The sequence below is a fragment of the Aplidium turbinatum genome, chromosome 13, assembly GCF_918807975.1.
Source record: "Aplidium turbinatum chromosome 13, kaAplTurb1.1, whole genome shotgun sequence".
NCBI classification, from domain to species: Eukaryota; Metazoa; Chordata; class Ascidiacea; order Aplousobranchia; family Polyclinidae; genus Aplidium; species Aplidium turbinatum.
Window position 1 is genome coordinate 4,210,777 of NC_137484.1, and position 26,440 is coordinate 4,237,216.

At 38.1% G+C, this 26,440-nt stretch overlaps 1 protein-coding gene across 1 annotated transcript; it reads right to left on the reverse strand.

Annotated features, from left to right (window-relative positions):
* Window positions 1-2,850: 2,850 nt before the first annotated feature.
* LOC145782371 (uncharacterized) lies at window positions 2,851-17,529 on the reverse strand. Its single transcript, XM_082594157.1, has 5 exons — window positions 17,477-17,529; window positions 10,359-10,484; window positions 9,397-9,459; window positions 7,108-7,236; window positions 2,851-3,105 (listed from the first exon to the last, which is right to left on the reverse strand). The coding sequence occupies exons 3-5, from the start codon at window positions 9,445-9,447 to the stop codon at window positions 2,851-2,853; spliced, it is 435 nt and encodes a 144-aa protein (XP_082450283.1). The 5' UTR covers window positions 9,448-9,459; window positions 10,359-10,484; window positions 17,477-17,529.
* Window positions 17,530-26,440: the final 8,911 nt, after the last annotated feature.

Consider the following 26,440-nt stretch of genomic DNA (forward strand, 5'->3'; position numbering starts at 1 on the left):
CGTTGAAATCAACCTTTCTAGCGTGTGAATTTAGACATTTTGTCGGGCCCCCCTGAACTCACCGGGCCCCGGTGCAATGCACCGGTTGTCCCCCCCCTCTTGTGGGCCCTGGGCATGTGACAAACAATTAGAACACACACAAAAGAAATGATGAGCCACAGGCGAATAACTGCCGGTTGAGAGACGGATTATTACGATTGATTTTTAAGGCTTCCATGATCTTAGTCTGAATTTAGATCTGCCTCGAGAGAGGATTTTAAATTGGTCGATCGAGACATTGTCAGGGCACGTTTCACAAGAGGCAATGTGTTCTTTAATTACACGTAATAGGCTAGGCTACTTTTGGTTGTGAAGTTTGGGTTTAAGTGCTCCCCGGCCCTATTGTCAACAAATATCTGGTTGACATACCATTTACCAATGTAGGCTATGTCTGGTTTGCGTCACGCAAACAACTAAATTTATACACAACATTCGAAGAAAGAATTCTTTAAATTTAGTTGTTTGCGTGACGCAAACCAGACATAGCCTACATTGGTAAATTGAAGCACTTGCTGAGTTGTTGCCTGCCGAGTGACCGGACCACCATTTCAGGACGGGTGAGTAAAACCTTGAAGTGATTGAAATGATTAGTTTTTGCGAGCTCTCTGCAGAATGTGTTGTGTAGGCTACCTCCCACAACCGACAAACGTGAAACAGCTATTGTAGGCTACTATAAAATTTTGGAAGCCACTTTGACATGAAAAAATTCTACCCGAGCCTGATAACTGCAATGATGCCGCCAACCAATCAGAACATGTTACAAGAGGCTACCGTCCAATTACAGCCCTTCTGGCACTGAGCCAGAGAAATAATTTTTGCTTTGAACTTTGTCTAATCCTTTCGGAAGAAAAAAGAGCAATGATAGGTGTTGGAATCGAACCCTGGTCACCGAAACGACTATATTTCCTAATGTATGCTACTAGACCAAGCCCTAATCACTAAACCACACAGCTGACGGTGAAACCATCACTTAATTTGCTTTTTATCATCTGCTTTTCGTGATTTTAAAGTCACAGAAAACGTAGCTACTCATTGGTTCGAGGTTTTGGTGGCTGTGGCAGAATTTTGTCATGTTTTAAAGCAGGGGTGTGCAACGTGCGGGCCGCGGGCCGCGGGCCATCTGCGGCCCGCGAAGAAAAACTATGCGGCCCGCGAAGATGTGCCAATTTTGAATTGTGTCCGGCCCGCGAAACGTGTTTATAATTTAGTTTAGTCTAGTACATGTAAACAATTTATTGTGGAGCGGATTATTGTAGATTTTGCACCTTCTGTTTACGATTTTGGAAATCTCCTACCGGCCACCGCTAATCTATTGTAGCCTGTTTAATTATTTGTAACGTAAAAATGTATAGTCACATAAAAGGCATTATGAACAAAGTACGACTTTGAAAAGCTCACGTACAGAGAGGAAATCTTTTTCACTTTCCAACTTTGAGAGACTATGGAATGCATCCTGAGAAGAAAACTGTTTTAGCAGACCAACTTGAAAAATTGTTGTATGAATTTTTGGCTCGTTTCAAGGACTTCAAATCTCATGAACATTTGTTTGGTATATTCTCTTCGTCATTCAACACAGACATTGACAAAGTACTAGCTGATATAACTTGAACTTATTGATCTTCAAGAGAAAAACGGATTTGAAAGCGAAGTATTTAGAAATGAATCTTGGCGATTTCTACCGAAAACATCTCAACTAAGATGACTTTCCACATTTGCAAAAATCCATGGCTTCAAAAATGGCTCTTTTTGGCTCAACGTATTTGTGCGAACAGTTTTTTTTTCTAAAATGGGCGTCATGGCATCTCCCTATCAATCGGTTCTGACAGACGAACACTTGGAAAATGGACTTCGAATTGCGAGCACTTCCTTATTTGGAAAAAAGCCGTTGGGAAAAGAAGCCAGCTGCAAACTTCTCACTGAACTCGTTTAAAGACGGTGTGACAATAAATTTGAATAGGCTAGCAGTTTTCTTCAGAAATTTATACATCTTAACTTGGTTGGTTGGTTTTGAATCTTTATCCTCGAACTGACAAAGGCTTGATAGGTTATTCCTGGTAGTTTCGCATAGGCTACTTGTAGAGGCGCTTGACAGAGGGCCGGTTACCGAGATTGGAAGAGTGAAGTTTCTGATTGCTGAAGTGTTGTTGCCGGGGAATTATTCCATTCACTAGGTGCCGTTGATTGGAGAGCAGTCCTGAAAGTGCGTTAACAAAAACTACTTTTTGTGCCTGCAACCACTAGAAATCATATGTTAAATAAACGTGCGGCCCGCGGTTTCACCCAGTTATTTATATCTGGCCCTCTTGTAATAAAAGTTGCACACGCCTGTTTTAAAGTGTCTACAATTTTGCCGTACAGAGTTGCCAGACTATTTTCATGACAAACCCGCTCTATTAGTATTGTAACAAAAGTTTAATAAAACCAGCCAAATACGATGGCCTAAAATGTAAAACCAAAAAGACGAAATCAAAAATGAAATTAAATCAATACAAATTGTAAAATAAACAAAATCGAAAATTAATTTAATTTTAATAATCATAAGCCTCATGACAAATGTAGCCGACAGTCCTTCACTACAGGTCATTTCCACTGCTCGGTATTCAAGGCCATATGCAAATACTGCGAACTGTTGCACGTTCCTGAGCCTATATGCTTGCGATTCTTTTTGTCTTTCTTTAAAACCGATTCGTTTTATGCTCTATAAAACATAGAATCACATCTTACATGCATTATTTGGGATTGTAGTTCTCTCACATTGTTACAACACAACTTTTTTTACGCAATTGAGCAATTTTATGGAAGTCAGCATGCTTAGTATTGGTATGCGCTGTTGTACGACGGCGGCGGTGGTGGGGCAAAGCCAGGTGAAGTATATGCATTGTTGAAGTTTCCAGAATTGAAGCCTTGAGCATGCTGCTGAAGACCAGTTGATGCTGGTTTGGTCCAGATCTGTATCACTGAAATTAAGAGAAGTAAGGCAGGAACACCAAAAACAACAAAAATAGTTCCTGGAACAGCAAGTGATAGTAAGATGGCAGTATGAGAAAACACTCGAAAGATAATCACCTGAAATGACAAAAACACTTGAGTAAACGCTCTTATCATGAAACTAAAACCACATTGATCTGATGGAAAAATAAAGAGTCCAAAATGTAGCCTAACTTAGATACGAAACTCATGTTTAGCAAACGTTTCCAAATCTACTGTATGCTGTCTTTATTTTCAGTGCTATAAATGTAACTACCGTATAGGCTACTACATTGCTAGTCTGTTTTTACGTTTATAGTACCGGTACAAAGGCTATCAATTAAAGCGTACTTCTGATATCTTTCGATTTTGACATATCTGCTGATTTGTTGAGCTGCGTTTACTTTTCAAAAAAAGAAGAAAAACTATTTTTGCTCATTTAAACATCAATATCATATGGATGCTGGACGCGTATTTATAATTTGCAGGTCTCTGCAGCAGATGAGGTTTATTAACTAATCAGAAAACAGAATTTAAATCAGCTGATTGCAGTCATGTGACTCATGCACGTGTTATTGTGAGCATTCTTCTCGAAACGTTTCTGATAGAAAGTAAATTAAGTGAACGTTTCGGCGTCGGCAGCGTGGCCTAAGGGTTTGATGGTTTTGGAATTGTAATTTCCATGATGTGGGTTCGATTCCCACCCTGCCATTACTTTGTTTTCATCTGTAATTGCCAAACAAAGTTAGAAACAAGAATCAACTCTCTAGCTTAATGATTGAAGGGTCACAAAACTCGCAGTCATTTTCCCTATGCAGTAGCTGCAGCTAATTCATAAGGCACATGCAGCTAATAAGGCCCGCTAATTTTCAAACCTCAATATTTTTGTAAGTAGGCAACTGCATAATTTTGAACGAAACTTGGAATAAGGATACTTTGGGTGCATCTAAACAACATATCTATGAAACAAGTTTCTAAGTAAAAGGGGTTGTAAAACATTAAAAAAATAAAAAAAATCTCAAGCGGGCCTTATTAGATGCACGTGTTGTGAATAAGGCCGGTTTGAATTAGCACCAAAAGTGATGGAAAAGGTGAATTTTCACAATAACAACACCACAAAACAAATTCTAATCAACAACACAGGCACATAAGTAATAATTAAATACACAGAGACAACTATTCCCTCCCCCGCCCCATGCTCTATTTTTTAAAAAGCGACAAGGTGTTTTTAGATATGGTAGAGATGATAAAGTATTTTGATTCTGAAATTATGATATTTCCATTACAATAACAAATTGGATTAATGGTGTAACAAGAATTGTTTAGGTCACTCAAGTCTTTAACCTTCACTTTTTTAACCAGGGGTGCACAACGTTACCCCAGGGGCCCATGGGCCTCATTACCGAAATTAGCCTAGTTTGATCATCATTATCAGTCTTGCTTTAATTAGAAAAAAAGTTTAAATTTATTGGTTTTACTGCATCTGCATGCACATATCTTTCACATAAAATGCAAAAAAACGGAAGTCAAAGCGGTTTGTTTACTGCAGAACAGTCTAAAATATGTGAAAATTAATAAAACCACTCAATTTCAGTCCCCCCAAACTTCAACTTTCCGTAACTCAAAAAGTTCTCAACTTTAGGCTGTGAAACTTTACCAGTTAGTCTCAATTTACCATAGCAGCAATGGGAGCTTTTAATTTTGTTTAAAAGATTTGTAACAACGGAGATCCAGGGGGTGGGCCTTATTACTGGCCGGGCCTTATTAGCTGCAGATGCCTTAGGGAAAATTGTTTTGTGTTAAAGTGTTTACCGGTCAAAACACTCCATTTGCTGCAGCGACTTACAACTTAAAAATAGGCTTTCCAGATTAGTCATTTTGATTGATGGCACTAGGTAGCATAAGCGTAGCCAGGGGGGGGCGAAAGGGGCCATGCCCTCCCCCAAATTTTCCAAGTTTGGATTCCGAAGTTGAGCCCTTTGTTGAAAATGTAATAAAATTTGTAAAAATTTAAAACGTTTTCCAAGACATCTGGCTATTAACACCCCCCAGGACTTGTTTTAGACACACAGAAAGACACCAATAAATTTGCAAATCGTAAAACGCGCAAAGTTTACGCGATTTACGTTTCTTTGAACTAATTTGTCGAAGCAATTTCAGAATGGCTTACTCTGTTGGTTATTGAGTTTTTGTGTAGCTGAGTTTTTGGTGTTCTCTAATTTTAACCGCAGTTTTTGCCCGTTCGTGTGTAAGATCTACCTTTAATAAGTTAATAGATGTTTATCTGCTAATAAACTTCATACAAATATTACCCTAAAAGTGTTTCCAGAAAGCGCTATAATCCATTATTTGAGTGTAATTTTTCAAAAATTTTCCGGGGGAGCATATGCCCCCAGACCCCCCTACAATACGCGTGCCTGCGGCACGCTCTAAGCTTCCACCACTTTCATTGCTTCCCTTTCTCAACCCACCAGGAACCAGGATACGCCACTGCACATCAAGTGGCAATGGCTTAAATCAAACACTATTGTTGTTCTCTTCAATTCATCAAATATTTGGCCCGCCCAAATTTTTTTTCTGGCTACGCCACTGCTAGGTAGACCTGATTGGTCACATTTTGCAAACTTCTATGAGTTTTGCCTACTGCTGCTGTGAGTGTTGACAATTTTTTTTTAAAAATACTGCTGATTAATGCCTGACACAAAGCTTTTGTTGTAATTAACTGACTCTTCAAAGATGATTGTCGCTAGATGATAAACATCAAAGTCGATTAGGACAAGCGTTTAGAATTGAAAAAAATGTTCAAGTTTCAAGAGTTTGTGTGAGAATTCGACCCTGCAAGGAAGTCTAACAGAACCATTTGGGTGTTTTGAACAAACTGTGGAAGCACGTCGGACGCAAAAAAGTTAAAGCATCACTAATCAGTGAAAAACAAGCTACAAGTATTTTTTGAAAAATTTCAATCAGACTGTTTGTCATTTTCTAAACCAACTGAAATGTCTTCAAAATATTCTCATCTTTCACTGCTTCACAAAGCGACAAAAACGTTGTGGCACTAGCAGACAGTGATAGATGGAAGAATATAATACTGGAAAATGTCGGCCAAATTCTAAGCAACAATCGTCAAGCTCTGCATAACCAACAAAACGTGATTAATCAGCATTTATTTCCAAGTAAGCTACACATGGCCTACCATACAGAAGCGCGTATTTATGATTTGTAGGTCGCTGCAGCAGCTGGGGTGGTTTTACGGATAGACATTACATTATAATACAGGATAATTTTCTCTATGAACCAGCTGACTGTAGGCATTGTGATCCTTCGAGCACTCATCTAGAGAGCTAAATCTTAAAAATTCAAAGAAAATGAAGGGGTGTACCTGTACCACCAGCAAACATTCTAAAATGGCGGTAAAATTACGGTAATTACGGCGGTAATTCTAAATGGCGGTAAAATTACGTTTCGCTGAAGTCCGAAATTAAAAATTAAATCCAGTCTCATTGTCTCACAACAATCACTCAAGTTTCAAATCATCATCTCAACCAACACCTTCAAGGCAACTTTCCACGTTCACTTTACTACGCTGAAGAGATCGGAAGATCGAAACACTGGCCTTTGTCCGTAGTTACTTTTCATAATGTCTTTTTAGACATTCTTTTTGGATCAATAATGTCTTTTTAGACATTACTTTTAAAGAAATAAAAAAGAGTTAAAAGGCATGGAAATTTCACTTTGTGTGGAGCTACATGTACTTGAGAGGTTAACTGTTATTTTTTTATTCACTAGCTAAAAATCTTACTTTGAATTTTGTTTGGCAATTGCAGAAGAAAAATAAGGAATCACAGGATGAGAATCGAACCCACGTCATCGAAATGACTTCCCTAATCCAAATTCTTCAACCAACTTGGCCACGCTGCCGATGGCGCAATATTTGTTTCATTTACTTTCTATCACAAAATGTTTCGAGAACACAGTATCACGTGCATGACTACAATCAGCTGATCTTAATCTTGTTTTGTGATTTGTTAAAACATCACCTGCTGCAGCAATTTGCAGATCACAAATACGCTACAGGTTATTAAAACAAGCTGATTCTCTTACATTTTTCCAATCTTCAGGGTTATACAAACAAGAGTACGTCATATTTTGCTTTCCATACTTGTCTAGGAACTCGTGCACAGTTTTATCGTTTGTATCAAAATCTCGATCACATGACGGTTCGACGGAGCACTGCAACAGTAGGTTCCAAGGAATGACTATAGCCTTAAGTTAGTCCAAAGGACCAATAAATCTACATTTTAACAAAGATGTACGTATACGCCGTAAATTCTACGCCGTAGACTTGCAGCGTACACTTTTTGTTTACGGTAACGCTTACAGCCACATTTTTTTGGATAGTTGTCGCTTGAAGCTATATACGCCCTAAAGATTTCCCGTTTTTTTTAACGCATAGCGTCAACGCATACTTTTTAATGTATTTTTTTTGCAACAACACGCCAATACCTTCCAGCGCTGCAGTTGAAAGAATGTTTTCAATGGGCAAAAACATATTGAAACCAAAACGCAGCAAAATGTCAGCTGAACACTTTCAGATGCTTGTGTTTCTTCGTGGAAATTCAAAATAAAACTTGTTTGTTTCGAGTGCTTTATACCGTCAAAAGCCCCAGCGCTTGAAATCTCGACGCCCGTTCTCCCGACATGCTGCAGCTATCTGCAAATCGAACTTCCACATTTCCGAAGTTTGGAACTGTGAATGGAGAGAAGTTGCGAGACCAACCCAATTCACAGTCCTTTCCAATACCAACACCCCACCTGGAGCAGAACTACCACGGAAGGAATGGGTGAAGCTCAATCGCCTGCGGACTGGAATGGGCCGTTTCAGCAGCAACATGTTCCAGTGGGGCCTCGCCGATTCACCATCTTGTGCGTGTGGCTCAGATTTTCAAACTGCACACCACATTATCTATCAATGTCCTGTATACCGACCACAAGATAGACATGTGGACTTAACAACGCTCGATAAATACACAATCCATTGGCCGCTGCGCCTGGATGTAACAACGTGATCTCCAGTGGCGGCCTCAAACGCAAGAAGATACCGTGTGAATGTTTGGCACCTGGTAAACAAAATGAGTTTACCTTTGTGTATGCGCTGACGCCGCCAACTTTTTTTTGCAAGTTACGTTGACGCATACGGCGTATGATTTTTCGAACGTTTACGCTGACGGCGTCAATATTTTTTGTATACGCCTACATCACTGCATTTTAGTGAGTGAATTTGGTGTTCCTCAAAGTAGTTGTTATTATGTTTTTGGTTTTAAATCTTTATCCTCGGAGGTGGGATAGCGCAGTTGATGAAGTGCTCGCTTTCTAATCAGCAATCTTGATTCGACTGCTGGCTCAAGCTGGTTATTGAAAAACCGCTAACCTCTATGCCCAGGGTGCTAATAAATTGGGTGGGCGTAGTTGCTGAAAAAAAGGCGGCTGAGAGAAAGGAAATGACCACCCTACTCTCGTTAGTGCTGATATCTTAGTATAACGAGAACCTTATATTCTTCTCTCCCGATGCTTTGATCAATTATGAGACTCCCCTTGACTTTTTTCACCTTTGACTGGCAAAACCTCTGATAGGTTATTTCTGGTAGTTTTCGCATACTTGAGGCTTTGAATCACTGACTGTTACCGAGATTGTCAGAATGAAGTTTTAGAGTTTCCGATTGTTGCCGTGGAATTAGTTCATCCATTAGGTGCCATTGAATGGACAGCAATGCTAAAATGTGTTGCTCAAGCGCACACCACGAAAACCGAACCAGCGCTGCTTGATTTTGCAGGTGCTAACTGGTCTATTGACCTTTAGAACATATTTATAGGGACGATACACTGGCTATATGACTAAAGGTGTCGGCTGCATAGCCGAGTGGTGAGAGCCCTGGAACGGCAATCGAAAGGTCGCCGGTTCGACACCGCTTAAGAGCATGCGGCTGGGTCTTTGGCAGGACACTTAAAGGCATGCCTGAAGGTGGACACAAAGATTTGCTTCCTTGCCTTCCCGTCCACTTTATCTAAATCTTCAACCACTTGGTGTAAGCCTGGATACGACAAACAAAACTAAAGGTTAAGTGAGATTTGGAAGAAAACAAGAAGTGGATTATGGTTTGTCATGAAAACTTTCATTTTGACGTAAACAGGAAAACTGTTATAATAGCAGTTTAAATAGCAAGGTCTAATATTTGGATTAAAAGCAGGATTGAACGAAGACCTACATTGGTTCAATGCAAAAAAATTATCTTAAAATCTCAAGTATTTAGGTTTCTAACCTTAATTGGATAAATGTGTAGCCTATTTGTTTAGAATTTGTTCTAAGGCATGATAAAATAATATTAAGCTCACCTCGCCTTGATCCATTCCTGTAGTTTCATCTTGGTGTACCAAGGATGACATGTTGTGTAATGTCTGAAGAAGAATTTTATAACAGAAGTTGAAAGAACCTAGAAGCCTTAAATCAAGATACTTCTGAGAAAAACTCATCATATCCAAAGAATCGTTTCTAGCACTAGTTGCAACGTTCATCTGATGAAATTGAAAGTAACAGCAACAACAAACAAGATGGTTTATTGCTTCACTGACGTTTCGCGCACCATGACAATGCGCATCCTCAGAGCGAATAACATGCAAAATAAAATTTCACAAGGTTATACACTGCAGTGCGATTGAAGGCAAGAAACGCACTGTCTTCAATCGCTCTGCAGTATATAACTTTGTGAATGTTATTCGCTCTGAGGATGCGCATTGTCATGGTGCGCGAAACGTCAGTGAAGCAATAAACCATCTTGTTTGTTGTTGCTTTTACTTTCAATTTCATCAGGTGAACGTTGCAACTAGTGCTAGAAACGATAATTGTCCTGATAAGCACCCAAACTTTTCAGTGTTCATATCCAAAGAATGCGCGTTGATTCCTTCAAGTTTTCCGGCCCCTTGGAAATGTTACGGACTCCTAAAACAATCTAAGGTTAGGGTTCAAAAGTACCCCCTTGTTACCTCCGTGTCGAAGCTATTGCGGAATAGGCCAATAGTTTCAGCCATCATGCAGAATTGGTTGTTACACTGTATCGCGGAATAGCCTACGTTGTTTTGCATCTATTGCTGCTGCATTTAGTGTAGCCTAAGTAGAAAATGCTTATAAAGATTACCTGGAAAACTAAAAGTTATTGAAATGAAACTACTTCGCACCATTGTAGGATGTAATCAACCAGAGGTCACCATGTAATCAACGCTCAACGCAATCAAAAGCATTTTATTTAAGGTCGGGGTCCCTAAAAAACTCTGAGATAGTTTTTGAGTAATATCCTTACGTTTTCCTTTTCTCCTTGAAATGTGACGATGACCTCAAAGCAAGGAAAATGTGCCCGACAATTTTTCCCGCAAGAGCAATCCCCTATTCCGACTTCTTTACTGCTCAAAACTTGGCAAGTTGTATTCTACAATGAAGAGAAACTGTCAAATGCAAGTACGACGTAGGCCTACGAGTTGGCTATTTTGTTGACAACGTTTGATAGCGTTGATAACGTTTTCCTCTTTTATGGCTATGTAAATTGTCACAAAGCAATTCGCAAATGCAAGGGCACTGATGCAGTAACATAACTATCTGATTTTATTTGATTTTGTGGCAACGGCTGTTCAAGGTTTATCTTCAGCGCTTGTGGATGCAAATACAAATTAAAACGAGTGTCACTGACGGCAGTTACATCGCTAACAAGTCAAACCAAAAAACATTATAACTTTAATATTCTGACGGTGTCACATTTTAAATCAGTGATTCTCAACCGCGGCCCATCGGGCCGCACGCGGCCGGCAACCATTCTTCCTGCGTCCCTCATCGATGCAGCAAAAAATCTTATTTATGCCTGAACAACTTCCAAAATGGCGAGAACGTATGGTTGTCACATAACTCACTTGCTAGCAATGAAATGCCTTAACGTTTGTCCACACAACGGATGCAGAGCAATTATCTGTGTTCGTCAGAGGAGTTACACAAGACTTTAACATTTGCGAACAATTTCTCACTTTGCATCCCATTCACGACACAACAGAAAGAAATAAGCTATATTTGTTTCGTGAATGTCGTTGATAAAAGATCAACGAAAACGTGGGATGACACCGTGAAAGATGACATGATAAAAAAAGCCTAAAAATTGAAGATGCCAACAATAGAGAGAGATGGAAGAGTCGCTGCAGACAATCGGTCAACCCTAATGTTTCGCGTTGAAGAACACGCTTCTTTGAAGCAAAGTAGTGGATGACACTGATAATGAATTTCGTATTCTAAGCACATTTGACCCGTCATCGCTGTGTTCAGTTGCAACAGATGAGTGTCCTTCCATGTTAGCAAAAAATCTAGGTCTTCCTAGACTCGTGAACAGATGGCGTGAAGAGAATAATGTTACGTCTGTGATATGGCATCACTGCATTTTACACCAAGAAAATATCATTAAGTCACTGAAGATGTCTAATGTAAAAAGATTAGTGCAAATGAGGTTGATCATAGCAAATTTAAACAATTTCTAGCAGATATTGATGCTGACTATGGAGACGTGGTCATGTTCTGTGGTTAAGTCATTCTAGTGTTAAGCCAGAGCACCAGGTCAACGGATCCTTCAAAAGTACACAACGCATATTAGAAACATGAATGATGAATTTGAAAGTCGCAGTAACGGTATCAATTCTTTGCTGTCCCTGATGAAAATATTTGTAACACTTATATCAGGGTTACTCAACTAATGTTAACAAAGGTCCGGTTTCGGACCGTGGTCCGCCAGTTGAGTAGCCCTGACCTATGGCAATAGACGCAGCCACTGCCCTCCAATGATTTTCAACTGAAGCTGCCAGATTTGCAGTTAGATGTCAACCTGACACAAGCATTCAAATGTAATCATCTGCATTTTTAGAGTCGAGTTCAAGAAGGAGAGAGAAATGTTTGTTTTATTTGCCTTCCTTATATCGAGAAAAAGAAACACAATTAGGCTACATAGAAATCAAAATATAGCAATAGAAAGGTCTGGAAGCACCGAACAGCCTTGCGGTTCAGTCAAGGTGCTCTCTGACATCAGGCTTCATACATTGCTAGGCCTACCATATTTTCATCGCCTAAAAAGAGGACACGTTTCGCCAGCAAGTAAATTTTACGCTTGAAGAATCTTCTACATGTTTTTAGATCATTATAGGCTACAGTAGCCTATAGCCCTACGCAGCAAAAGTTATAAAAAAAAACACGAAAACAGATTGACTAAACGTTTAACTTATTTTTTCTCATTTCTAGTGCTTCTTAACACTTTGCTCCTCAAAGGGAGGCCAGATTTGGCCCCCCCCTCATATTTCCTTTAATTATTTGAAGCACAGTAACGCCATGCACTTGGTTTTTCTTGACTTTTCCTAAAATTGCCAGGCGGATCTGATGATATTAAATTTGATGCTAAAAGTTGTGTAGTTTTCTTGTAAATTCAAGATTTTGGTGAATTTTTGCTATTTCTAGCTAACTTCCAGCAAAGCGTGAAATGGATTACATTGCGATGACAAGCCATAAGCTCATAATTGCTTCGTGCATCGATATGCGCGAGCAGAGAGAAGCATCCTCTTGCTTTCTTTTGTTTGGTTTGACCTCAATAATACAAAGCGCGTTATTTCTTATGCTACAAAGAAAAGCCAGTGATCGCAAAGCTGTTAATTAGAAACAATAATAGCAAGCTTTTTTGCGTTATCAGCTCTACAAAGAAGAATAGCAATCCACGATCAAAATAGTAGGCTATGGAGGCCACAAACTATTCAAAACAGTTGTTTCAAGCAGATAATATTCATTGACGAATAAAAAACGTTACAATAAGAAATCTTTTCTTGGATAAAGACACGAAAACCTGGTTTCGAAATAAACGTTCTATGGAAATGCTCTCATTGACAAAACTTGCAATTGAGGAAATGTATCACTGCAAATGCTTTTGGGAGAAGCCGGAGAAATAGCGTTTTTGCAAACAGTAATTGTGAGATACACTCAAAATTATGAGATAGGCTCCATTTGCACGTAGCAGCTAACTCGATGGCGTCCCTTCACTGCTTTATGTCGCCTACTTGTTGTTATGTCCTGTATTTTTGTTTCACAGTGCACTGTGTTTTGTTCCAAAAAGCGCAAAATAAAGATGATAATGCCTCATCTACATTACAAAATATTTTGTAATGTAGGCCTACAAACAAAATGTACAATGTACACAATGTACATTACAAAATATTTTGTACTGTAGACGAGGCATAAATTTAGGCGTCACATAAGACAAACAACAAATCAGCTTTCTTCATCATTGATTCAACATCTGAATACGTTGCGCCAATGTATAAGAGGCCGGCTATTGTGAAGACCCGCCATTTATAAACGATCCGATTATACCAAAAGTGGGACAAACTAGTGGATCAAAGAATGAATAAATAATGCTGAGAAAACTAAATCTAAGTGACGAACAATACCGATGTCTTCATTTATCTTGGAAAAATGCTGCCTAAACTTATCAACAAAAAATACAGTAAATAACGGCAAGGATCCCGAAAGCAGAATTTGCTCGACTTTGGCATGAATTTAGTCAGACATCTAATAATTCCACACATACAATAACGGGCTCTCAACTGCTGTAAGATACATAATAATCAACCTGGTTCTGGGCGATTTGTGTAACAGTTTAGGGAAAGACACTATTTGAAATGATGCACCACACAAAAGATTTTCAATGAAGACTGAGTCTAAAAACCGATGTGGATAGTGCTGCACAATAACTTCAAGTTTAGGACAGAAGAGGCACAAAATATCACGATAAAAATAAAGACCTTGTGGGAAATTTTCGAGAATCATAACACGATGCAAATACCATAAACGCTTAGTTTGCATGCTGCTCTAAGCTGGCCGGCAACCACAAAGGTAGACAATAGCCTACAGGCAGTTTATAATTCGATAACAGCGCAATAAACATTATAAATACGTAAACCGACAAATTTCTTTTACAAACGTTTTACGTCTAATAGTAAATTTTCCCCCAACAATTTTTTGTGAAGCACTTGCAAACCACGGTTTTGTAAAATAATTCATCATTATTATTTTTTACTTCTCGGATATTGTAAAACGTCATCAGCAAAATCACAAAAAAAATTTCATTACTTCAATGTAGTAGGCCTAAGAATTTTTTATAGAATTGTAGCCACGTTGTTTCAACAAAGAAGCCATTTTTTAGCAATGTAAAGTTATAGAAAATAATTTGCAATCATGCAAATGGTTGGAAAGAATCTAGGAAGTCTTCTCACAATCTGGCACAAAATGATTATGTTTATTGTATCTCAGTAAAATGTTTTACGACAAACTTTGAAGCTTCGTTATAATCATTTTTATCTTTGAAGTCAAACGTTATTTTTTTTTTGGCCAGAAACATAATCACTGCCTTGCTGACGTTGTCGCTTTTACGCGTATTTTTAGTGCTTCAAACAATAAGGACCCAGTCAGCAATCCAGTCCTTTTACATTGATTCAACATTTGTAAACGTTAAATTTATGTAGATTTGCTGACTGTGGGTTATTTCACATTTCCTTTGTTTACGCATGTTCCTCAATTCGCTGTTGCATTATTTCGACGCTGGCGGACTAAAAATGTATTTTCAAATTGATTGACACAATCTTCAATAAAAAGTGAGCTTCGAACTTAGCTTTGTTGATGTAAATGCTGTATTTTTTGTGGATGTAATTTATGAGTCATGTTTATAAACACTCGTAAGCGAAATGACTTATGATGTGGCCTGCATGATATTTGTGATGCGACTTGACACAAATCCACAATTTCAAAAGCACCTAATTTGAACTTAGAAATTTCAGATTATTTCAACAACTTGTTCAATTGTCTTCTCTCTACTAAAAATATTCATACTACAAACTCAATTGTAGACCTAAAATACACAAACGAAGATGTAAACAGCTATTCAAGCAGGCTAAGGTGTTACTTATGAGAAATTTGGTTCCATAAAACTAGAAGCTAGCCATGAGTTTCGGAATGCATTAGTTTAGGACAAAAATGTAAGACAACAAACGCAGTTTTGTTTTTTTCAAATTCGTGTAACAATATTACTCTGATTGTATCTATTTTAGAATCAGTGAGTACTGAGTAGCTTACAATAAGATTTGCTCGCAAGTCGTAAATTCTAATCAATGCAATGATTCGGCACACCGCACACACACTTCGTGCGTTCGATCGAGCTCTTTGTTATTTAGAAGTTTGCATGAAATCGGATTAGCACGGTTAATTAAAGGCGGCAAGTTAAATCAAAATTGTCGTTTTTAGGTACCTTTGCAAAAATTGAAATATCAAGTTTAACATATAAAATTTTAAAATAATGAGTTTTCAAACTTATGGACAAATGATTTGCTTTCACACCAGTGCAACTTCTGTTGAAATAGCATCAGCGGATAACTCGTAACAGCTGATTGAATTTGATCCAAAAATGGCCCCCCCTTGAGCAGTTAACTTCCAAAAAAACGTTGAAAAGCAAAGGGTTAAGACAACAAATTATTTTATATTTTTAAGAGTAAGCAAATAGTGAAAAAGACCTAATTTTTAGACAATGTCAGTCAGACAGCAATGATCGCAAAAATCTGCAAAATGTGACAAATCAGGCACGACCTCCTGGTCAAGCCTTAAGTTTTTTCAACAAGGAATGGTCACTGGTCAGCCTTAACGAAATTGTTATTTGCAAGAAACATGACTAAAACTGTAGGCTGCACAGTGCACATTACCGTTACGATGCTAAAAACGGCGTGAACTAAAAAGCTGTTTCTTTCCTTGCAAAGCTGTAGGCAGGCCTATTCATGCCACGATTTCTTTTGCTGTGGGTTAGGTGTTAGCCTATACACATTGCACTTTTAGACATTCGTTTCGATTTGTTCAAGTACCAAGCTGAGTTGGTAATCAACAACGTCTACCAGTGTTGTACGGTATCAATATAAAACGTAGCCTATGTAGGTAAAAGAGTATTTTTTTGTGAAAATTTGAGCATGGCCTTTGAAATCAATCAATCAATCAATCATTTTATTTTTCGTCATTAACGCGTCCGGGACGAAAAAGATACTAACTACAAAAATCGATATAAACCTATCAGCACGTTAACGAACGGGAAAAGGTGGCAAAACCTTGAAAGGTTTAAAACGTGCCTGAATGAAAAATTATGTAGTAGGCTATATATCAGTAGTTAGCACGGCCACAAAACCCAAAACAACAAATAGCAAAAAAATAAAACAAAAACAGAGAGAAGCACACATGTAGTAATAAATGACAGCCTAATGAAAAGTGTTGTGAATTGAATTTGCCAGTTCCAATATTGATGTGGATGAGCAGTCATAATAATAATAATAGGATGGAGAAAGAAAACCGGACATAAAAGAAACCCATCCTCAGGCAAAAGCCCGTTTCAATGTGGCCCAGGAGAGCAGGTGTTGAGATCTTTCTATGGTTAGACTGCACATCACACAGTAGCCAACAAATGTCATTTAATATGCTACAGTGGACCAGGCAATGAACGTTCAACAACAGTTCCATAAAAGGCGCCAATTTCTTGTAGAATTTATAAATCAGCATGTTACATTGGTATACAAAATGTTTAGAAAACAAATAGCCTACAAGCGTCGTTGAAACGTCATCAAGCAATATAATCCCGTTGAAAATATAAGCAAGAAAACCCAAATTGTCAAAAAAGAGGACATTTGAGCATTTTTTAGTGTCCTGAAATCAAAATAAATCATATGAGGTTTCGTAAGAAATTGAATCAAGACCAGCATGCAAAATATGAGCATATAATAGAAAATAATAGAATAATGAATCAGATAGTGTAAGAACACAATTTACACAAATACGAGGTTACATGTAGATAAAATAATTAAACTGAATAAGTATATTTAATTATTTAATAAGAAGTTAACAAGGTAATTTTATAAAAAAATTTAAGCAAAGCAAAGTGTTTGTTTTTTATACATTCATCTAATTCACTCCACAATTTAGTACCCCGATGTACAAAAGATTGTGTGCCACGGATTTGTTTATTTGGGGAAGAAAAGGAAAAGTATCTGAACTTAATAAGCAATGCAAGCAATGCCTCAACATAACTTTTGTATGAGGCAATTTTCAGCTAAATGGTTGATCAAAGCCAACATCAAGTTTCACATTCAATTGCATTTCTTTCGCTGCGGCTCTTTACAAAATTTAGGTTCTGAATTTGGCCCCCATGCTGAAAAAATTGGAGAACCACTATTTTAAACTGATTGCCCTGGTTTGGTATCATGCACGTCCCCGTTTTGTCGCTTCTTCTTTTTTCTAGACCTCTGCTACGTTTTTCATAACAGGCTATGTTGTTTTGCGTTGTGATGGTCAGAAATGAAAACAAAACTGAACTTAACTACTTACTTTAAATCCTTCTGCCCAGATACCCGGTCTTGCTATAAAAACCCCTGTAAATATGAGGGCTATACCACTGAGTATGCTGAAAAGTATATGTACTGTACATGTAAAAGTATATGTATATGTAAAAGTACTGCTGAAAGTATACCACACACAAGCAAAGCAATCATTTTCGGAGTTTGTGTTTTGGTCTTGCAGGGTTGCGAGTTGAAAGGAACCATTTTGTTCACTTGAAAATGCTAAGAAAAAATTTAATGAAAAAACTGACTACCCAATCTGTTGCTGGTTCCAAAACACAAAACAGTAGCCTACTGCATTTGTTGGATTTGTTTGGTAGTGACGCAATAATACCTTATGTCGTCATAAATTGTGTATAAAAGTAAACCTTGAGGATATTATTATTGTAACTGTCTCCGCCGCCAGTGTAGCCAAATCGTTTGGCATCCGCTGGCTTCGATCAGTCTTTCAACAAGGTTGATAGGATCTCCATTCTGTTTTGTCCTTTGCGATGTTTTGCAATCGATGGAGATGTGGTGTGCTGAGCAAGGATCCCAGGCCAACTTTTCTGATGTCAGATCTCAGCAGTTGTAATAAGTTGGTAGGATGACGTCCGGTTCGGCCTTGGTACTTTTTGCTGCCAATTATTGCAAATTCAAGGGCTGTCTGGGGAGGTGAGCCCTGGTGAAGTCTCAGAATGTGTCTAAACATGTTCCATCTCATGGTGGAGATCTTGCAAGACAAATTAGACAATGCTTCACTGTTGCATATTTTGTAGAGGTTTTTGTTCGAAATAAGACTGTTTGGCCAAGTATGACCAGTTATGACACGTAAATGTCTTCGATGACAGGCATCCAATCTTTCAAGACTTGCTTTGGTAACAGACCAGCTATTACAGTTGTAGATCATAATTGGGATGCAGTACGCGTTGTACAATCTTAGTCGCAACTGTAATGGGATTCTCGATCTCTTGCTCCATAGTTTCCAGTGTGATCTGAAAGCGACATTGCCTAAATTGCAGCGAGATTTGACATCGGCAGTGCTGCACAATGATGATCCCAAAAGTTTGTGTGTACGCCATTTTTCGTTTCCTCGAATCGGTAGGCTATCAGCATCAGTTTCATTTGTGTCTGCAAGAAATATGTGGGTGAATTCAGTTTTAGTCTCATTCATGAAAAAATTGTAGTTTTTCTGGTTCTTTGTAGCAATAGATCGTAGCATATCAAGTGGCTGTCTTTCCTCATCCATAAACTCAACATCGTCTGCATACTCCATTTCCTAGGGACTTTATATTACGGGACGCGAAACTCCGCTTATCCGCCAACACTAGAAGGGTCACTGTACAATTTAAGTAGATACGCAGTCACATCGAACAGCACCATCAATTTTGAACATATGAATGTATTATCACTAAAGAATGGCAACAACGTTCTAATAAAGTAATAAATGTATCAAAACGCTTATATGACATTTATTAATAAACTGACATAGGCCTATGCATATTGTATGCTACAGGCTATATAAAGCTATGTTGCATACATTTCACATACCAGAGCATTATAAACAATATTCACATATCAAACATTGTCATGTACATAACATAAGTAAACAATTACACAATGTATAATAAATATGGTTCTTCTATAACCAAGCAACCTCTTCTCAATATATATTTAATGATTGCTTACAGTTAGTTTTCTGAAGGTAGTTTTTGAATTTTTCGCAATGAACTGGCAACCAAATCTTTTTTAATGTCTTCAAAACGTTAAGTTCATTCTTTGCGACACAATTGAAAGCAGTTTCTACAATCATTTTAAAGCTTGCATGACCAGAATCACACTTTAAAGATACGATGACAAGAAGGAAATTAAACTGAGACACTGCGCATTCCGTGAGAGCGGAAACAAAAATATTACGTTGATTTCCAATAGTGAACAGTCCTCCTTTTAAATTCCTTTTAATTTTCCACTCTAACACTCTAATAACACAGCATAATAATGGTGCACTGCAAGAGAGGTTACAATAAAACATAGTTCTGTTGGCTTGGATAAACCACCACGATCAGCTAAAGCAAGAAGCTTGCAACACTCATTGCTTTCTTCCACTAAAGTGTCATCTTGATCGGCAACAAGAAGTTTCTTGCAAGCATTACATTTCCTACGAGGACAAATGCTTCTGTCAATATACCCAGCAACATAGTATGCCACATTCATGTCAGATGTGGATAGGTCATCTAATGTCACAATCCTAAAAAAATCAACCAGCCAAGTTACTGACAATGCAACTTTTGTTGCTGTAATTGCTGGGAAATTTAAGGATGACAATTTGGCTCCAGCTAGCAAAGCTTCTTGTTGAAGTAAAGACAGCATCATCTTGTATTTTATTACCTGAAACATTGAGTAAATGTAGTATCTATCTAAGAAGCTTCAACTAATTTCGGCATAAGCATAATCTTTGGGTAATGACAGTACTTTATGAAGATAATGTGTTCTAATATGTATATTTTTTCTTTGTAATCAGTCATACAAATTTTGGAGGTAACATGCCAGAAAGCTTCAGTCTCCACAAATAATTAAACAATTAAGAATAAGCAAATATACTTCTTCATGTGTGTCTTTGCAGCAAAATGTTATATAATATTTATGTGAAGTTGCTCTAACCTTTAAACTGATGTTTCACAAACATCACTTTCCACAAATTCTCCACCATTTTGATAAATCGAGCGGTTTCAAGAAAAGATGGGTGATCCTCAGCATAAAATTCCAATCCTCGACTAGTTGATTCATGGAAAATGTCTTAAAATGTGTCATATGTTTAAGAGTTAATACATTGCAACTTTCAAGAACACTGAAGTTAATGTAAATGACAGTCATGCAAAATTGATAAGCAAGCATATTTCTTTATATTGCAAACAAGCATATTAGATTACAATATAAAATAGACAAAACCGGATAATTGCATAGTCCAATTGTCAAATTTTTTATGATACATGCGATTATCCAATTGTGTTATGGTTTAGTATTCAAGAATCTCATGCGATAAAACGGTTTGTGTATTTAACCAAGATATATATTGAACCATAGGCATACGAAGCCGAGCAACGTTATCAAGTTTAGCATATTTAAAGATTATTATATTTACAAAAACACAAAACTACGCAACAATTAAATATCAAACGTTTTCGACATCACAAGATGTCCTCTTCAGGAATAACATACATACAACTTCAGGAATAACATACATAAAGTTGTATGTATGTTATTCCTGAAGAGGACATCTTGTGATGTCGAAAACGTTCGATATTTAATTGTTGCGTAGTTTTGTGTTTTTGTAAATATAATAATCTTTAAATATGCTAAACTTGATAACGTTGCTCGGCTTCGTATGCCTATGGTTTAACAAGACAAACTCTCTACCGAAGCTGTATCAAGATATGTATGTGATAAATCAATTTTATCTGCACAAGTCAAAATTTTAGTTTACGATTAACAAAAAGAAATAAAACAAAGTAACTTCAGTTACTTAGATTAACAAAAAATACTGTAAACATACTTTTTGACTTACTGAAAGCATGTGTCAGAAAAACATGGCTTGCATGAGTGTTCCAAAATGTGTTCAAAGCAAGAAGTTGGAATATCAAAATCAATCAATCAACTTCCAATTTTTTCATGGTATTGCTCGGATGCAACCTAGTTTGTACCCTGAACAGTTCGGACCCTCAGTTCGTACCCTAAAAAGATCGAAAGAAAAAATTAAAAAAAGCGGAAGTCGCTGATCGCAGTTTCCGCAAACATTGTAAAATTTTCCCCCTGAAAAGATCGAGAGAAAGATAGCACAAAGCCGAAGTCGCTGATCGTAGTTTCCGCTAACCTTAACCATAGGCTAATCTATGCTCTAACCCTAACCCTCGCTGATCGCAGTTTCCGCAAACATTTTCCGTAGATTCCGCTAACCGCAGTTTCCGCTAACCTTTACCCTAACTCTAACCATAGATTAATTTATGCTCTAACCCTAACCCTCGCTGATCGCAGTTTCCGAAAACATTTTTCCGCAGTTTCCGCTAACCTTTACCCTAACCCTAACTATAGAGCAATCTATGCTCTAACCCTAACCCTCGCTGATTGCAGTTTCTGCAAACATTTTTCCGCAGTTTCTGCTAACCTTTACCCTAACTATAGAGCAATCTATGCTCTAACCCTAACCCTCGCTGATCGCAGTTTCCGCAAACATTTTTCAGCAGTTTTGCTAACCGCAGTTTTGGCTAACCTTAACTCTAATCATCGAGTAATCTATGCTCTGCTCTAACCCTCGCTGATCGCAGTTTCCGCAAATATTTTTCCGCAGTTCCGCGGTTTCCGCTAACCCTAGCCCTCGAGTTTGTTTGCGGAAACTCCGATCAGCGACTTCGGCTTTGTGCTATTAAACTGCGATCAGCGACTTCGGCTTTTTTTAATTTTTTCTCTCGATCTTTTCAGGGTACGAACTGAGGGTCCGAACTGTTCAGGGTACGAACTAGGTTGCACCCGTATTGCTCGCACCCATTTTTCCTCAGTTCAACATCATCGGGAAATTTGAACAGAGAAGTTTTAACCTCGCTACTTGATTTATATCCAGTTGTACATCCGGGTACATAGCAAGTGTTAACCATTTTATGAATTAATGGTCAAATGCATTATATAGTTATACATAAATAGTACTAAAAGTATAAGAATGATTAGTACGTTAAAACTACAGAATTACCTATGACATCAATACCTTGCCTAGGTTTTATGTGTGAAGCATTTTCTGGTATAAAAACTGTTTTATTTGAGACAAGTGACAGATTTTACATAAATAAAACAATTAAAAAGTATATGGGTAATCCACTTAGTTTTCATTCTGCTAATAACAGGATTTCTGCTTTATTTAGAATTTTACACAATTTTAGAATTTTACACTTTTACAATTTTTACACTTTACAATTTTTACACAATAGAATTTAGAATTTTACACAATTTGCCTTAACATTATAGCGTACGTGAACAATGAACATCAAGTCTTGTGCAACATCATAACATTTGATGCCTTCCTTCGGAAATATGTTTTTTCTTTTGTTGGAAGATGTGAAGTATCGTCTAACTCTATTGTTGCCTCCTTGATGAGGTCCGACTGCCATCGTAAATCAAATTACCGTCTTCAGTATAATAATTCTATGTATTCTATTATTTAGTTTTGATGGCTGCCATGTCATCTGATTGTTTTTATTGTTCTGAATACTTTCAGTTCTTCTAACTTGTAACACTACCGTACCATTGTCTGTAAACTTGTAACAGTTGATAGCATATTTAGTGAGATTTTGTGCATTTGCAGTTTGTGTATTATTCGTTGTTTTTCGTTGTTGTTGTTCGATGTTTGCAGTTTGTGTATTATTTCGTTGTTTTGGATATGGACAGCTTTGTCTGATGCAAATAAATATTATTACTGTACTATTTGAACAAATGAATAATATTTATTACCTACATTACATGACATCTAATAATATTTATTACCTACATGACATGACATCTAAGGTTTAACAAATACCAACATACCTTTAATGTCATCATTATTATAAACTAATTGACTACTGTCACTGACTGACTAAAATATAGAGCAGACTATAAGACTAAAGAAAAGTTTGAAAATAGTCTCCACTGCTAAACTGTGAACTGGTTTGAAGTGCAATAGTCACACCAACAAATTGTTGCCACAGTTGATACCTATATGATATATCCCACACCAAATTAACGTGTTAGGCTTTACTAGTGAATGCTACAGTCCATAAGCAAAAGGTGGCCATAGATTCAATGCAGACATTATAACTTGTTTTAGCAAAGTCCAAAGCCAACCAAACTATAAGCCTGCCTTGGGCTAACGTACTTCTCAAAAGCACTTTAACAAATTTGTATAGTTAACAACTTATTTCCTTTAACTTCTCCAAATTGAAGTACCACAGCAACAATCTTTTGGTTACTTCTCACTTGCAGATACGCTGCACGCTAGCTTACTGCTAATCACTAAAAGGAAGTATCCTGAAACTAGCCCTTCTAGTGTTCGGATAAGGAAAAAAACGGATGAGGCTTCGTATCCCGTAATATAAAATCCCTATCCATTTCCAAAGGCATGCATGTGTCAGATATAGGGGGGTTTGGTCTAGAGGACTGCTCTCGCACTGAGTTCAATGCTGCAGATAGGTAGCAGGTGAAGAGTATTGGGGAGAGGCTGTCTCCTTGAGGGGAACCGATGGTTGTCTCAAAGTTTGCGGACATTTCGTTGTTAATGCGCACATACAGTTTCGTGCCAGCTAGCAGGGTGCGGGTTAGTCGCAGTTCATCTTCATCACAGTTCATCTTCATCATTTTGAGGATATTGCAGTGGTTAAAGTGAAGTTAAATTTTACCTTTAGTTACACAATACGGTACCCGGTCAATTGGTCGAAAGACATTTGGTCGACAGTCATTTGGTCGACAGACATTTGGTCGACAGGACGTTTGGTCGACAGACATTTGGTCGACAAGACATTTGGTCGACAGGACATTTGGTCGACAGACATTTGGTCGACAGGACGTTTGGTTGACAAACATTTGGTCGACAGGACATTTGGTCGACAAGACATTTGGTCGACAGGACATTTGGTCGACAGAACGATTCATTTTAGGGTTAACTAACCCTAACATAACCCTAATCCTAATCCTAACCTAACCCTAACTCTAACCCAAATGTCCTGTCGACCAAATGTCTTGTCGACCAAATGTCTTGTCGACCAAATGTCTGTCGACCAAATGTCTTGTCGACCAAATGTCTTGTCGACCAAATGTCTTGTCGACCAAATGTCCTGTCGACCAAATGTCTGTCGACCAAATGTCTGTCGACAATTGTCTGTCGACCAAACGTCCTGTCGACCAAATGTCTGTCGACCAATTGACTGTCGACCAAATGTCTTTCGACCAATCGACCTGCCACCTACAATACAGTATATAGCTTTACGTGGGCAAAATATTTGAGGGTCGAAACAAAACCTGCCGATCTCTACTGAGATTATTTGAGATTTATTACAAACTGAGATTTATTGCCACCAGGGCCACTATAAAACTTGCCACTAATAGGCTAATTATATATTAGCAACAATTTACAGCAACAATTTACTTATTATTTTCAGCAACAATTTACAGAATCAGATGATGAACCAATACAACCATTCACCGGAGAAGCAAGACCCTTGTAAACACCAATAACCACTGAGGAAGTGTCGGCAGCAATTTCTTCCTTGAAAAACCGCCGTGCTGCTGGCCCTGATAACGTCAACAACGAACTCTTCAAATTCTCCAAAGACATAACCTCCGGTTTAATATCACAGACTATTAATGAATCTCTCAAACAACACAAACCAGTAGACACCATCGGCGAAGGCATACCAATTGCTATACCAAAACCCAAGAAACCAAAAGAACCACCAGCTAATCTTCGACTCATTGTGCTCCTCAATAGCATCAGAAAAATCCTCTCCATCATCATTTTGCATCGGATTAGAGACAAAATTGACAGCTTCACTGGACCCTTCCAAAGCGGTTTCAAACGTGCAGAAGCTGTGCTGACATTGTCTGGGCACAACGTATGCTCGTTTCAGTGGTAATGGCTAGAAAATGGGACTTCCACAAAATGGGAATAGATATGTCCAAAGCTTTTGACACCATCAAACGCAAAAAAATCCTTCAAACTTTAGACCAAGCTGGCTGTGATGAAGATGAACTGCGATTAACCAGCACCCTGCTAGCTGGCACGAAACTGTATGTGCGAACAACGAAATGTCCGCAAACTTTGAGACATCCATCGGTTCCCCTCAAGGAGACAGCCTCTCCCCAATACTCTTCACCTGCTACCTATCTGCAGCATTGAGCTCAGTGGGAGAGCAGTCCTCCAGACCAAACCCCCCTATATCTGACACATGAATGCCTTTGGAAATGGAGTATGCAGACGGTATTGAGTTTCTGGATGAGGAAAGACAGCCACTTGATTTGCTACGATCTATTGCTACAAAGAACCTGAAAAACTACAATCTTTTCATGAATGAGACTAAAACTGAATTCACCCACATATTTCTTGCAGACACAAATGAAACTGATGCTGATAGCCTACCGATTCGAGGAAACGAAAAATGGCGTACATACAAACTTTTGAGATCATCATTGTGCAGCACTGCCGATGTCAAATCTCGCTGCAATTTAGGCAATGTCGCTTTCAGATCACACTGGAAACTATGGAGCAAGAGATCGAGAATCCCATTACAGTTGCGACTAAGATTGTACAACGCGTAGGCTACTGCATCCCAATTATGATCTACAACTATAATAGCTGGTCTGTTACCAAAGCAAGTCTTGAAAGATTGGATGCCTGTCATCGAAGACATTTACGTGTCATAACTGGTCATACTTGGCCAAACAGTCTTATCTCGAACAAAAACCTCTACAAAATATGCAACAGTGAACCATTGTCTTGCAAGATCTCCACCATGAGATGGAACATGTTTGGACACACTCTGAGACTTCACCAGGACTCACCTCCCCAGAAAGCCCTTGAATTTGCAATAATTGGCAGCAACACCACATCTCCATCGATTGCAAAACATCGCAAAGGACAAAACAGAGTGGAGATCCTATCAACCTTGTTGAAAGACTGATCGAAGCCAGCGGATGCCAAACGATTTGGCTACACTGGCGGCGGAGACAGTTACAATAATAATTAGTAGCAAGCAATCTACAGCTACAACACAACATTTTGTCAAAGCTTGAACATGATAAAAAGCATATAACCACATGCTTCAATGTCATAATGATTAAGTTGACTTGCAAATAATACAATTCAGAAAAAATAATAATATATCTTTGCCATAACCGTTTGTTAAGAAAATGTCTTAGTCAATTGTATATGTCATACAAGCATCACAACAAGCATGTT

What these genes read in the sequence shown, in the direction of transcription:
- LOC145782371 (XM_082594157.1), bottom strand. Translation starts at nt 9,447, where the DNA reads ATGTCATCCTTGGTACACCAAGATGAAACTACAGGAATGGATCAAGGC. An exon ending in CAGGAATGGATCAAGGCGAG is followed by an intron (nt 7,237 to 9,396) that starts GTGAGCTTAATA and finishes CTACTGTTGCAG; the next exon opens with TGCTCCGTCGAACCGTCATG. An exon ending in ACCCTGAAGATTGGAAAAAT is followed by an intron (nt 3,106 to 7,107) that starts GTAAGAGAATCA and finishes TTGTCATTTCAG; the next exon opens with GTGATTATCTTTCGAGTGTT.